This window comes from Denticeps clupeoides, chromosome 14 (genome assembly GCF_900700375.1).
Source record: "Denticeps clupeoides chromosome 14, fDenClu1.1, whole genome shotgun sequence".
In the NCBI taxonomy this organism is placed as follows: domain Eukaryota; kingdom Metazoa; phylum Chordata; class Actinopteri; order Clupeiformes; family Denticipitidae; genus Denticeps; species Denticeps clupeoides.
In genome coordinates this window covers 15,470,058-15,484,990 of record NC_041720.1, presented here as the reverse complement: position 1 = coordinate 15,484,990, position 14,933 = coordinate 15,470,058, and the positions used below count along the sequence as shown (strand labels likewise).

The 14,933-nt window shown below is 43.2% G+C and overlaps 2 protein-coding genes across 3 annotated transcripts; both read right to left on the bottom strand.

Moving 5' to 3' along the window:
• Positions 1-20: 20 nt before the first annotated feature.
• On the bottom strand, positions 21-5,620 carry bpnt1 (bisphosphate nucleotidase 1). Its single transcript, XM_029002406.1, has 9 exons — positions 5,489-5,620; positions 4,097-4,218; positions 3,865-3,969; positions 3,153-3,260; positions 1,613-1,661; positions 1,251-1,342; positions 713-910; positions 514-619; positions 21-366 (listed from the first exon to the last, which is right to left on the bottom strand). Exons 2-9 carry the CDS (start codon positions 4,214-4,216, stop codon positions 221-223), a joined length of 924 nt encoding a protein of 307 aa, XP_028858239.1. The 5' UTR covers positions 4,217-4,218; positions 5,489-5,620; the 3' UTR covers positions 21-220.
• A 2,584-nt stretch (positions 5,621-8,204) lies between these two features.
• On the bottom strand, positions 8,205-14,533 carry LOC114802879 (AN1-type zinc finger protein 3-like). Of its 2 annotated transcripts, none has more exons than XM_029002013.1 (6): positions 14,175-14,533; positions 11,723-11,763; positions 11,164-11,370; positions 9,947-10,012; positions 9,688-9,858; positions 8,205-8,758 (listed from the first exon to the last, which is right to left on the bottom strand). In XM_029002013.1, exons 1-6 carry the CDS (start codon positions 14,243-14,245, stop codon positions 8,604-8,606), a joined length of 711 nt encoding a protein of 236 aa, XP_028857846.1. In that variant the 5' UTR covers positions 14,246-14,533; the 3' UTR covers positions 8,205-8,603. The 2 variants fall into 2 exon arrangements, with proteins under 2 accessions (XP_028857846.1, XP_028857847.1); XM_029002014.1 differs by having other exon boundaries at positions 11,164-11,405; positions 14,175-14,214.
• Between the last annotated feature and the right edge of the window lie 400 nt (positions 14,534-14,933).

Below are 14,933 nucleotides of genomic sequence, written 5' to 3'. Positions count from 1 at the left end.
ACACCACAACATACAAAAAGTATATATATTGGTCCTTTTAATGACATGCTTACAAAAACATGAGTCATGAATTCTTAGAATTTCTTTAAATACACAATGAGTCAAAATTATCTAGAAAATTTCTCAAATTAAGTATTTGAATGTATTAAGTGTCTGTATATTCTTTTAACTCTACATAAAGGCACATGGTCTAGAACCACACTGCCATGGCAGGTTGGTCTTAGTTCAGGACTTTCCGCACAGACTCTGGTACCCTGCTGAGGTAGTACTGGTGATCCCGCAGCGTTGCCAGTACCCCAGCAGAGTTCATGTGGGCCACACCAGCATCGTAGCAATAAGCCTTGCCGTGGATGTCTGTCAGCGTACCTGCAGAACAAGACAATTCAATGGTTTGGTATCAGCCGCTATGCCAAATCCAATATATTTGCAGTCAGTGCGATTATTAACACAGAATTGGTTAAACACAAAGATTATTCTCTTAACTCAACTACATAAAACCTTGTTGAATCTTACCACCAACAGCTTGAAGGATGGCTTCAGGGGCACAGGTATCCCATTTCTTACAGCCTGGACTGGCAAAGACATAGGCTGACGCCTTACCTTCCACTAGCTGGACAATCTAAACCATAGAAAATCTAAATATAAATGCTTTGAACGAAGCATGATTCCTCAGAATATGAATTGAATGAAATTATTTTGTAAGTAATAAAACCTTATTTCCAGCCCCTCCCACTCTGATGACATCATGAGGTTCCATGGCCTGCACACAGTCTGTCACCACCTTGTTACTATGGGAACGGGTTGTGGTGATGATGCGGTGGCCGTCTGGGACCTCCTGAAGCTGGAAGCCAAAGGCGCCCAACCCCAAAACCCCCCACAGGGTCCTGCCCAAGGCTGCGCCCGGTCCTTTCTGTGGAGGCATAAAAAAACAGGTGTAACTCCACTTACTGCATTATTTTAAATGTGGTGGACCTGGGGGGTGTCAGACATTGATTATTTTTTATTTATTTGAGAAACAATAATTCTTATTTCCTCCAACTTGTGTGGCTCAGAAGTATTTGTCAGTCAGCTCAGTAACTGATACAAAAAAGCTTCTCCAGGGATTGGTCAGATTTTCATGTATTTCCTCAGTGGGTCAGTTTATTAATCAATCGTTTATTACCACGTACACAAGAACAAGAACCAGTGCAAATCCTAGCATGACTATTGGAGATCCATTTTTTAAATGCAATTAATAGTGATGCTGGTACCTGGTAGTTGTAGAAAGGCTGGTTGATGACCCCTGCGATGGCCTTGCCTCCATGTGCAATACCTATCAACACTGTCACGTGGTCCAGCAGGCCTGCAAACACACAGGAAATGTGTTCCACAACCATAGTCCCTGAAACGGGCTAAAATGCAGTCAATTTCCCCAAAAGACTACAAAAAAAATAGCCATACCATTCTTCAATTGCCTATTAATTATGTGCAAACCAATTTTTTGCCCGCACTGTGAGTTCTCAACATTTTTTTCAGTCACAGAGTGGGCTTGGAGACTATCATTCATTAATTACCAGGCTACTGATTAAATATTTCAATCCAGATTTGCAGATCCCAAGGAGGACAAGATTACCTTCGGTGTATTCTTTAGTACCATCCAGTGGATCAACCCACACAACCAGCTAAAAATGAAAGAAATAATATATATAAGTAAACCTATTCCTATACACATTATATAACAATAATACACAATAGTGCTATATTAATCGTGCATTACACCCAGATAACCTCAGTGAAATACACAGCTAAAAAAAAATAAAGGGAACACAAACATAAGACATCCTAGAATGAATTAAATATAAATAAATAAATAAATATATAGATTTTACATGTGCTGACAAAAAAAAAAAAGCACACAAAATTTTTTGCACGGAAATGAAATTTATCAACCCACCGAGGTCTGCATTTGGAGTCACACTAAAATTTAAAGTTTAAAAAAAAAAAAAAAAAAAAACACTACAGGCTGATCCAACTTTGATGTAAAGTCCTTAAAACAAGTCAAAACGAGTCTCAGTAGTGTGTGTGGCCTCCACATGTGACCTCCCTACATCGCCTGGGCTCCCGATGAGGTGGTGGATGGTCTCCTGAGGGATCTCCTTCCACACCAGAATTGGACAAATTCACAGAATTTCATTGTGTTTTGTTTTTTTTTGTTGTTGTTTTTTTTAACAATTTTTCTTGATTTCTTTTTTATTAGAGTCCTTTTATCACTATTTCAGCTGTTCATAAGCAACCCCTTGTAATATGGTGAAAAAAAAAAAGAGAAGCTTCCGCGTGCAACATCATTCCCAGGATTACTCCCAGTCAATCAAAATGCCACAAGTCAGCTTGAACTGACATATAATACAACCCCAAATCTAACGAAGTTGGGACGTTGTGTAAGACGTAAATGTAAAAAAGGGCAGTGGTGGCCTGGTGGTTAAGGAAGCGGCCTCGTAATCAGAAGGTTCGGGATCCGGTTCGAATCCCAATCTGCCAAGGGGCCACTGAGGTGCCAAGCACCGTCCCCACACACTGCTCCCCAGGCGCCTGTCATGGCCGCCCACTGCTCACCAAGGGCGATGGTTAAAAGCAGAGGACACATTTCATTGTGTCACCGCGTGCTGTGCTGCAGTGTTTCACAACGACAATCACTTCACTTGTAACAAATCTTCACTCATTTTGGATTTGATGCCTGAAACAAATCCTTGCAATTGTGCGTTGAGAAATGTTGTTGGTGGACATTTTGCACATGCAGTTGTTCAGAAAGTGATGAACCTCGTCCTGCTCTTGCTTGTGAGCGGCTGAGGCCTTTAAGGACACTCCTTTTAAACCCGATCTGACAAACGCCTGTTTCCAACTAACCTGTTCACCTGTAGAATGTTCGTTTTCCCAACTTTCCCAGTGTTTTGCTGCCAGTTCCAGCATTTTTCGGAACATTTTGCAGGTATCAAATACAAAAAACAATAAAGTAAATCAGTTTGAACATTAGATATCTTGTTTTTGCAGTGTATTCAACTGAGTACGGGTTGAAAAGAATTCGTAAATCCTCGTATTCTGTTTTTTTTTTTTTATACGTTTTACACAATGTCCCGACTTTATGGGAATTGGGCTTGTATATTTAATAGGCTCACCTCTTCCTCCTTTAAGCAACTGTACTCAGGAGGACAGGTCTTCTCCAAGATCTCCTCAGCCTGGTCCCGCTCGATCAGATCCTCCTCTACAGCTTCATCCGGAAGGTCCTGTTTTGCGGTCCACAAAAAAAAAAAAAAAAAAAAGGAGGGATCAACGGAGTCCACAGGCTGCACATACGAATGAACAAATGGCAGCTACACGCTACAATTATCTGCAAATCGGCACAAAACCCCACGGTGCCCAGGTGTCGGCAACCTTTAACACTTGAACAGCCATTAGGAAACGCTTTCCACAACGCTGCGTATTAGTTTTACTTTCACGCCACGTATACATTACCTAGGCTGGTGCATCGCGTGTGAAATCGTATTAATTGCGGGGGTACGTGTGTACGGATCGGGAGGTGAACTAGCACAATCTGGCGTGTAGAAGTCGACGTGGCAAATGTTTAATCGCCCTCAAAAACCTTTCTGAGGTGATTAAAGCAACTCTGGTAGAGGTCGCCAGGCACGGTGGCGGGCACACTGTATATACGAACACGTGGCATTCGTGAGGAGCATTTTAAACTTGCAAGATCACAATCCTCAAATTTCTAAAACTACAAACCACAGATAAAGATAAAGGAGACTAAAATTATTATTGATCTTCTAAAGCCACGGGGAGCCGCAGTGTAAGGATGAAAGCGGCGCGGTTCGAAGATAAAACCCTGGGCACCTCCTCTCCAATGATGGTGACTCTGGGGAACCGTCCAGCCAGGGAAGCACAGATGCTCTTCTGGACCAACCTGTCGGCCAGCGTCTGCAGGTCATCGGCTCCACTCTGCACATGCAAGAATAAAGGAAATTTGGTCTTTAAAAAAAAAAAAAAAAAGTTTTTATCTATTTGGTGAACCTCTGTTGACTCCTGAGTCTTTGGTTTTATTTCTACGTGTTTCCTCTTTATCAACCTTTTCCACGATGCCCAGCTCCTTGCTTTCCATCACTCTTCGCACGATGACGCCAGCCTTCTCTGCCACAGAATAGGCCGAAGCCACCAGTCGCATGAGCAGCGCAGGACTACTGGCCATGACTAGAGCAGAGCAGGGACAAGTATTCAGGACTAGGCTCCTGTAGAACAGATTTAATGCAAAACTAGATTCATGAGAAAAACACATTAACTCAGTTTAGAAAGGAAAGTAATCAAACCTAAAAAAAAAAAATATATATATATATATATATATATATATATATATCTGGAACCGTCGTGTCTTACATAACTTACTTCAGAGAGCGCTTTCCTATCTTATATGTTCTAAATTATAACTTTTTTTCAATCAGAACACAAAGTTCCATGTTTTATTTTGTGAGGCACACATTTAAACAGCACGTTATGTAACACGAAGATCAAAATAAGGAGCTGCTGTGCAGGATAATCTGATGGGCAATCTGTACATTTTACTCAAAAAACACACACACACACACACACACACACACACACACACACACACAGAAAAAAAAAAAAAAGAAAGAGAAATATATATTTTCTTTACTTTGTGATTTTTGGGCATGGAATAATGAATACGTCACTAATACATGGTGGTCAAGAGGAGATATGCTTTTGAATATCGGATCAACTCATTAATATTGAACATGGAAACAGTTTTATCATTTCTTTTTACTAATCTGGGTATGTGCTATAAAGTTAATAAATACACGTTTATAATAATGCCAAAGACGTGTCTGCCTCTGTGAACAGTCATCTGAAAAGTGCAACGAAGCACTTTTACAAACAAAAGTTCATGTCAGTATATCTCCTAAACTGTATGATTCTGGACAAAAAAACTAAACGGCACAAACTGGTTCATTCAAGAAAGGTTGAAATGTTTGTTAGCTTGTGCTAGAATGGCCACTACTTGTATTAAATGGTTTTTGCTGTGACCTAGAGCTTCATCACTGGCCAGTTTAGAAACGTGTGAAGACCTCACACACCAGGATTACTGCTTGACCTCCTGTGTGTTCTGGTATAAATGATTCACAGAGTTACGGTATAAACGCATAACAGTGCGATAACAGAAAATAATAAAAATAAGCATGGGCTGTCATTATTTTATTGACACTGAACGCTTTGATATTGATTGATTTTTTTTTTTTTTTTTTATATAAACTGCCTTTTAATGGTCCACACACCCTTTGCACTGAAGGTTTTGAGCAGGTTTTAGTTGTACATCTGAGGAATCATCAAGTTCAATTTTATTTCCTTGAACGACCACGACATATTAAATATACATCAGAAGCACGTTTCGTCTGCGCTGCCGTACCAGTCCAACTCTGGCCTGCGACAGATCGCGACGTTTGGTTACCTGAGTATCTGTAGCCGATAAAAGTACGTCGTCGATCGGGAAGCTGAGGACGGAGAGGCTGCTGAGGCGAGTCTGGAACCCCACGACGCGGAATTCACGGCGAACTATGAAGCGGCCAGGCAGGAACATGGCTGCTGGGTTTTCAACCAGGTCCTAAAGCCCGCCCGGTTATTACACACCTGAAAGAGGTGTGAATAAATACTATACTTCTAGATCGAAAACGAAAGAATGCCAGTGCTTTTTCGGAAGTGATGCGACCGCAACTCGTTATCACTTATTGGGCCACTGCTAGCTGGTAGTGCTGTGTGATTCATGACTCACCCGGATCCATTAAATAACTCACGACTCAGATATCCATTGAACCGAATCCATTGAGTCCTAAATACTTTTACATTTACGGCATTTGGCAGACGCCCTTATCCAGAGCGACTTGCAACGTGCTTTCAAGTTACCATGGATGAAGAGATCAATTCCGGTTCACTAGGACCCCAACTATGAATACAATCTTTTTGTTCACTCTGTTGTAGATTCTGTACACAAAGTTCGACAACAAGAAAATTGCAATTTAATCTAAATATTCTCTAAAGAGGAAGGTCTTGAGCTGTCGTTTGAAAGTACTCAGTGACTGAGCTGTTCTGACCTCGAGGGGAAGTTCATTCCACCACCGAGGGGCCAAGATGGAGAAGAGTCTAGATGAATGTTTTCCTTTTACCTCCAGAGATGGAGGGACCAGGCGAGCAGTACTGGAGGCTCGGAGTATACGAGGTGCAGTGCGAGGTGTAATAAGGGCTGTGAGGTAGGATGGTGCTACTCCATGTTTGGCTTTGTAGGCCAGCATCAGTAGTTTGAACCTGATGCGTGCAGCTACTGGGAACCAGTGGAGGGAACGTAGCAGAGGGGTGTTATGGGAGAATTTGGGAAGGTTGAAGATCAGTCGTGCTGCTGCATTTTGTAGTAGTTTTAGAGGTCGGATGGTACATAGAGGTAGAACAGTACTTACTAAGGACTGGACCAGTAGTTGGGTGGCCTGGGTTGACAGATAAGGACGGATTCGTCTGATATTGTAGAGAAGGAATCTACATGAGTGGGAAAGGTTGCTGATGTGAGTTGAGAAGGAGAGTTGGTTGTCTATTGTTACTCCAAGGTTGCGGGCTGTTGCAGAAGGAGAGAGCTGAGAGTTGTCCAGGTAAATAGCAAGATCCAAGATCCTAACTACACCATGTCTAATAAATACATTTTATGATCCTTAAAACATCATTTACTACCATGAGTTGTGTAACTTACAATTTCTGAGTATCACAGCTGTACGAGCTGGTAATGGACCAGAACGGCAGTGGCTGGACTCCACTTCACGTGACAAGGCACGTAAAGAATGTCCGGCCGTCAATTAGTTGCACGAAGCGAGCGCTTGATTGAAAGCCACGCCCATTGCTCATGACCACGCCCCCAGTTAGAAAATATGATTCATTTACAGCAAAAACATGTGTAGGGGGAGTCATATGTGTCAGCTCTCATAATATCTCTGCAGCACTGTCATTTCTTCACATTCTTTTGACACCTGTACTTTATTCTTGCACTGTTTGTTATTGCTAATCAGCATATTTCGTCCTTACTAAATACTGGAGCTGGTCACCTTGATATAACGGCAATAATTCTGTAGAATTTTATTTCAACAAGTTCATCGCTTTGTCCACACTTTACAACCCACTGATCCAGAGGTAAACAATATAATTTGCATAAATGGCAAGCATACAAATGGACTTAGTCGTCATACATTATATAATCCAGTTTATTTATTTTTTTGTCTGCAAAGTGAAAAGTAAAAGGAAAAAAAAAAGAACAATATACTGAGTTTAGTTCCTTTTTAAAGCATTTAACTAAATACATAGCTCTATGCTAGTGTGTGAGTAAATCAAACAGTATATGGTTAAATAAAATTTCTTTAAAGGTACAGGATAAGTCAATCTTCTATCTCCCCCAGCAAAACTCAGGAAAGGAAGGAAACACACACACACACACACACACACACACACACACACACACACACACACACACAACCAACCCAAAGTCAGTGCTCTCCTTCACTCAATTCAATTGCTTTATACATGTCTTTTTCAGGTCTCGAGCAGGTTAAGGGAGCATGGTTAATTAAAAAAAAAAAAAAAAAAGCTAAAGGAGAAGTTAGTCAAGTTTGAGGTCAGTTCTAAGAAAGAGTGCACAGGGACAAAGATAGGAAGAAGAATAGTGCAGTCCACTGGAGAGTTGTGGCTAGAAAGAGAGAGAAAGAAAGTGTTGGTGATGAGCCGACTCCAGAGGATGTGAGGAAGGGGGAAGACACGAGAGAAAAAAAAAAAAAAAAACCTGAAGTCTGCATTTTCAGCAGGAGGCTGAAAAAGTGAGGTGCGGCCACGATGCTACATGTCCCGGCAGCCAGGTTGTACATGGGGGGGCGAAGGGGGGCAGGTAGAGGTTTTAATTCCACAGGAGCCAGTAGATAGGGTGCCAGACAAGAGTTTATCCATACACACACACCTTTAAAACACAGCATTACAATAGTTAGGAAACAGCAGAGTAAGAAGAGGACTGGAAGAGTGCCCTTATCCACAATTGAGTGACCCCAAAGGTCACGTAAGGAAGCCTTGTACAGGAAGCCTGCAGGAGACCCAAAGAAGACAAGGAAAGACAGATACCCACCACTGGTTGGGATCTATTCTTATCTTCACCTGCATTCAGACTAGCATGACTGTCGAGTTCAGAGAGATGTGTCCTGAAGTTACAGCTAATCACGGTAACACTGAGCTAAGTATCTTTACATGGCCCAATGTGAAGGCCAGTAATGTATATATTAAGGCTGCGTGTACGTTCGACTTTAGGAGGGTCCCTCCAGCCATGACTTGGGTTGAGTGTGGGTCCAGACCAGGCCTCTAGTGAAGATCTTCCGGAAGAAACAAGACTAACTAAAATAAATGAAGGGAGGGGCAAAAGGTGTGCCTCAGGATTGTATTCATGTTGCATCATGAACACGGAGCACGTTAAATAAGCATGTTCTCTCTCTTTCTCCCATTCTCCGTCTGGTTAAGTGTTCTCCTTGTTGAGGTGGGGTTAGGGTCTGACTTCAAGAGCACTCTTCTCCAATGCGCTGGCAGGAGCGGCCCACCTTTCGGTCTAGCTTCACCATTTTGAGGACTGCCTCTTCGCGCCCACGACCCAGGTGGTCAAACAGACAGTTGTGCTGCTCAGGCAGCCTGTGGAGCATGCAGAATACGTAACCTGGGAAAAGAGGAGCAGTGGTTATCAGATCTATCAAAATAAAGCCAACATTCTATATGATGATCAAGTAATTTCAAGTTACATTTTATGATCATTACAGCGTCTTTAAATATTTGTAATAAATGACAAATATTTAAAGACGCTGTAACGATCATAAAATGTAACACAAGGTCAACTTTTAATTTAGTTTCTGTCTAATTGTATTGCTGTTTTATGGGCAAACGATAAATTAAATATTGCATATGATTTGTAGAGAAATTTAAGAACACTGCTTCCCAATAGTCAATTACATGGAATTGCAGTTCTGTTTCCAAGTTCAGCATATTGAGCGGGGGAAGGACAGATGATTTAGTATTTGTGCTTTTGAACGACACCTTTTGCAAGATCACTTCCTCATAGTTCTCGATCGGCCTAAAACTTGCTTGCTACTAAATTACAATTGAACAGTTTTGATTTCTGAGGAAGGAACAAAAAATAAAAGCTCCAGCAGAAAAATAAATGACTATAGGTGAAGAATGTATTGGCACACGCGGTTTGTCCATCTACATTGGAGGTCCCTGCCCATTTTGGTACGGTGTACCAATTGGCATCAACTGGACCAGATATTCAGCGTGACTTCTGACCTGTGACAAGTCGGTGGGCGTCTTTGACTATCTGCATTCGCCAGTCTTTATGTGTGATTGTAATCTGTTCATTCGCTTCAGATTTACAGGGTTCTTACACATTTTTACTCTACGGCAAATTTTCTTGACCGTAAGTTCTCTGAAATTTGTGTGCACATTTGAGAGGTGGGGGGGGGGATAATAAAAAAGCCTGAGTAAAATGGAAAATGCTATTTTCCAGGTATTTATTGATGGTATTGGCAGTCGGGATCTAGAACTAGGCTTGGTTTTACTAAAAAGCAAAACTACAATGTGTGAACTACTGACCACATCGGCAAGAGCCCAGCTCCTGCTGTACCAGCTCTAGCTTTATTTGGCAGCGATGACAGCGCCGCCGGTTCTTCTGTTTCGTACAGCCTTGGGCATCATCGCTCCCTGTCGGCTCCTCATCCCTCCGGGCCCGCTTCTCTGGCGAAGCCTCGCTCTCTGATTCCGAAGCTGTGGGATGGACACACACGTACACGTTGGCTCAAACAAAAGCCTCTACTGTAAACTGGTTAACCAGCCAGTAAAGGAAGGCGCCTACCTGATTCACAAGGCCGTTTCGTGGGCGTGCAGAGTGTGACACGAGCCGTGTCCGTACACAAAACTCCTGCAGGGTCAGGACAATTCATTACAGGATCAACAAACCATTCAGATTCATGTAAAACACACCACACACAAAAAAAAATTGGTGGTTCTGTTTTTCCATTGAATAAAATAATAATAATAATACAAAAAAAAAAAAAAAAAAAAAAAAAAAAAAAAAAAAAAAAAAAAAGACAAATAAGAGGGGCACTGGTGGGATCCCTGAACATCTTCAGAGAGAAAAGTGGGTCTCAACAGATGGTCGGTGAGCCTGTGGCCTGTGTGAGATTTCTATCTAGGCCATGACAGATATAGCTGTTCTAGCCTGATAACGCTGCTACGCTAGAAACAGTGGAAAAGATAAAGCTGCCTATACGACTGCTGCTTTCAGACCTACCTTGTTTGGTCCGGAACTTTGGACCTTCTTGTTTAGTCTGAACAAATGTTTGGTCCAGCCTAACGTTACTGGAATTTCTAGCTTCAATACAATACCTTGACACCAATATTGGACTATTTTGGACAAATAACAGGAAGCTGAGACAGGCTTTTGACAGTGTCCTCTCCTTTTAACCATCACCCTTGGTGAGCAGTGGGCAGCCATGACAGGCACCCGGGGAGCAGCGTGTGGGGACGGTGCTTTGCTCAGTGGCACCTTGGCTGTTCGGGTTCCGAACCGGCAACCTTCCAATTACAGGTCCGTTTGCTTATCCGCTAGACCACTACTGCCCCGATATGTTATAAATATATTAAATAAAATATATATTTGTATGTATAGTCTTGTAAGACCCTTGCCAATCAACAACCTTAAAGAAAACTAGCCAAGACAATACATTGAACAGCAAATGGTGCCAAACACAGAGAGCATGCTGGTCTTATACATGCATTTTGTATTAAAACAGTTCAACTGAATCATTAAAATAAAGATTTTGCCATCCTGAGTTTATATTTCAGATAATTCATTCATTATGGTCCAATTATTTTTTTTACTAAACTAATAAATGTACTCTTGAACTAAAGTACTTTAACAAAGTATGAAGGCACCTCCTAGTTGGCTGACTGAACCCCCAGTGGGTGGATAAATTCAAAATACCACAGGAACCAAGTCAAACAGCACAGCACTAAATTCATCAGCGAACCCAACGTCAGCACGTCTGGGGTAAAGAAGAGGTGTCTTACCCTCTTGAGCAGTTGGATGTGTGGTTAATGCGCCTTCATTTGCCGACAGCTCTGGGGGTGTGGCTGGTGATGACTGGGACTGGATAGTGCTGCTGCTGCTGCTGCTGCTGCTGCTCGACTCACTACCAAAGACAGGTGATTGGCTACTTCCAGACCCTGGGCTGGGTTTTGGGGTGCAGTCCTCATCCAGCTGTTTCTTCTGGACATCTGTGACATATGTGGACATATGGTAATATGTAGCTCTATGAGGCAGATACAAAAAAAAAAAAAAATATTATACTTTCTCAAGACGAAACTCAAAAAGAACTGAACCACCTACTTGGAAAGACTGGGGGTCGATTTCAAGAAAAAGAAGTGGAAATACTAGTCCATACAAGCCCTCAGGGCAAATATAGTTCACAGGCACATACAGGGCCTGTCTGGACTTTTTAAATAATCACTCAGCTTTAAGGAGTAAACATTGCAAAATAAACCAACAAAGCATATTAAAAAATGATATCAAACAGTCAGCAAACAGGAGAATCCATTCTTACAGCGTTCTTCAGGATCGGACACTTACCAGCGAAACATTTGGAGCAGAGATTCATGGTTTTGCTGGAACTGTGGAGAGAGAGAGAGAGAGAAAAGAATAAAAGATTCTCTTGATTTCTCACGCTAAAAACACTGATTTCTGGGCAGGTTCGCTTGTGTAAAGTGAAAGGTGTCGTCAGGATTTAAAGAATTAGACAATGGACAAACAAGACAACCACTTGGTAGTTAATCGGAAACGAATGACACCTTTTGCTGGCGTTTAATTACTTGTCGCCCAGAACCCAGACCTGTAATCATAATGTGATTAAGTAAGTAAAACAAATCAAAACATAAAAACACGAGTTGAAAATGACTGACAGGCGAGTCGTAATGATTCTAAATGAGCATGAAAAATAATTAACCGCAGGAATGACCCCAATGGAACAGGCCGCGCTGTAACTATAATCCTGTTATTTACTGTAGTCAAGTCCTTGCTGTTATAGGTGCATTTTTATCTTACAACTGTAAATACCACAGTGCTGGCACGTGATCTCCACCAAGTGATGTTAAAAATCAGCATTGGAAACAGCCTCCCGTATAGCACGGCATTAGCCATTTACAGATTGTGCACGTTGTAGACCTGCAACGCCTGTGGCTGCATGTGACATGCAAACATTGTTATCACACCGTAACATATCACACACCAGATTACAGATGGGACTTTACAATCCCTTACTGGCACTGGGAGTAGCAGGAACGCCGTGGCGGCGTGCGCCCTGGAAAGGTAATGAATCACCGAACAGGCGGCGAGGACGGAGCAGCAAGCGGAAACGCCACAGGTTTTCAAATCCAGACAGTGCAAGTTACCGCAAGACCGTCTCGGCAGGTAGCCGTGGAAACGGCAAGTGAGGGACACCTGCAGGGTTTTGGGGTGGCAGGTGAACAGGGCGGAAAGGCAGTAAAGAGCAAACCAGTTTCATATCGAAATGGGCTTCAGCCCATAGTGACGTTAACATTTCAGTACACAAAAAAAACCAAAACACAAAAACCACCACAAAGCGGTCAGGTGTGTTGCATAAAAACATCTGTAATAAGGCCAGAGAAATGTGTGCAGCAAAATAATTTGCCACAAACTTCAGCCTGCACCCTTAGCAGTAGAGAAGCCGGGACTGTAGGACAAAATCCACAGTGAACCCTAGAATGGGGTCAGAGGTCACAGTGTACAGTCATCAGTACACCACCTTAATAAAAAATCTGTGCGATTTTTGGAGCGCCACAGAATACCAGCTGGTTACTGATCGCGACTTCATACTACACTCTGGTATCTGTAAATACAGTTATATGTATTATAGAATACTTTTTACACGTTCCAAGACGGGTTGTTGCCTACTTCCTAACTCTCCATTCATTCTGAAACCATGATCAAGCTGCAATGACAACCAAGTGGGCAGGAACGCCCACTTAGGGTGGTAGTAGCCTAGTGGGTAACACACTCGCCTATGAACCAGAAGACCCAGGTTCAAATCCCACTTACTACCATTGTGTCCCTGAGCAAGACACTTAACCCTGAGTGTGTCCAGGGGGGACTGTCCCTGTAACTACTGATAGTAAGTAGATATGGATAAGGGCGTCTAATAAATGCTGTAAACGTAAACAAACGCCACCTCACCCTTCCTTAAAAAAAAAAAAAAAAAAAAACGCTGATCGCATGAAGACCAGGGCGACCTGAATAAGGTTTTTGGGTGCGAAGGGTGGGGGTTACTGTTAAACTGCCAAATCTATCTGAAGTATACACCTAACAGTACTTAAGTTACACCTTTGTGTTGAAGGTTATTAAGTAACGTAAAAGGCATCACTACAAACGAACAGGAACACCAGGGCCCAGGCCGGAGCATTGCAACACCAACAACATTATCACGCGAGCAAGACGCCATATCTTCACTTCGAATTAAAAACTTTATACACACTGTACACACACCGCGTCGGAGCGAATTCACGATGTACCGCCGATGTATTCCGGCCACGGCCCCTGTAATCCGATACATGTACCGAAAGGTCACGACACCGACGTGTAAGAACTCACGGCGAAACGCGCGTTCGTGAATGTTTAGTCAGGCACTCCGCCTAAAAGGTCTGGGAGACCAGGAGAGCTTTTCGACATCTTCAGTGGGGCGAACGTTGGTCATAAACCCCCCCAGAAAACCGACAGGAGGTTTTGTAAAGGACCGGAAGTCTGAACACTGAAGGTTTTCCCATCTGTCAAAAAAAAAAAAACCGTAGGCCGTTTGAATGATGAGGCGTGACAGGGGTTTATTTTCCTAAGAAAAAAAACGTTTTTGCTTATAACGCGGTTATGAATGTGAACGCAACGTGAACCCTCCAACTTAAAACGTGTTTTCCAGCACTTCACAAGACAAGCCTGCCGCGTCCCCCACCCCCACCTGGCCTGCGCCGCCTAACAATGGCTCTGGAGGCGATTTAACGCGGCTCACGCTGCTTACCCCCAGAATCCGCAGGGACAGCGAGGCGGCAGGGCCGGCGGCTTGCTGCGTTCGCTGCCGGTGTCCCCCATGGTTCGAACGGAGACGAGAGGTAGGAAAGTCCGGGGACGGGAAGGGGGCCTGCGCGTGTAGGCAGCTTCCAAGCGAGCTTTAGCGACGAAACAGGTCCACTCCAGCGTCCGGCTGTCAGTAGAGTCGCGGGAAAGGCGGGCGGCGCGGGCGACACGGACGGCCGCGGCGGTTCTCGGAGGTTCTCACACTTCAGCTCACGGCGGGGACTACAGTCCGAGGCTCCGTACGGAAATCAAAGCAATCAGCTGGCGCTCGGCTACCGCTGACAAGAGCCGAGGGGGGTGTCTCGTCCACTCGGTTTGCACTTCTAAGTGATTTCAATCGAAATATGGCCAATATTAAAATGGCAATATTATGGATTATACTTGGAAATTATTTTCATAACCAGTTGTGATCGGGTAAACAAGATCCCTTCACGTATTACCACCTAAAACGTCAACCCTCCCCCCGTGGGGTCCCTTCGCCTAAATGGACCAGTCCAAACGCTAGCCCGTGGGAGCCCAGCTTTATAAGCAGGTCAGGAAACTGCGCGTGTGTCCTTCCATCATGGCTCTACTGTCATCGCTGGAATGCCTTTTCTGTAGAGTCAAAATGGCGCTCGTCGTGGCTACAAAAAGGTGGCTTTCTGCTTGCTTTGCTAAACCTAGACATCGACACTCCGGAACGCAGAATCGGGACATTTTATAA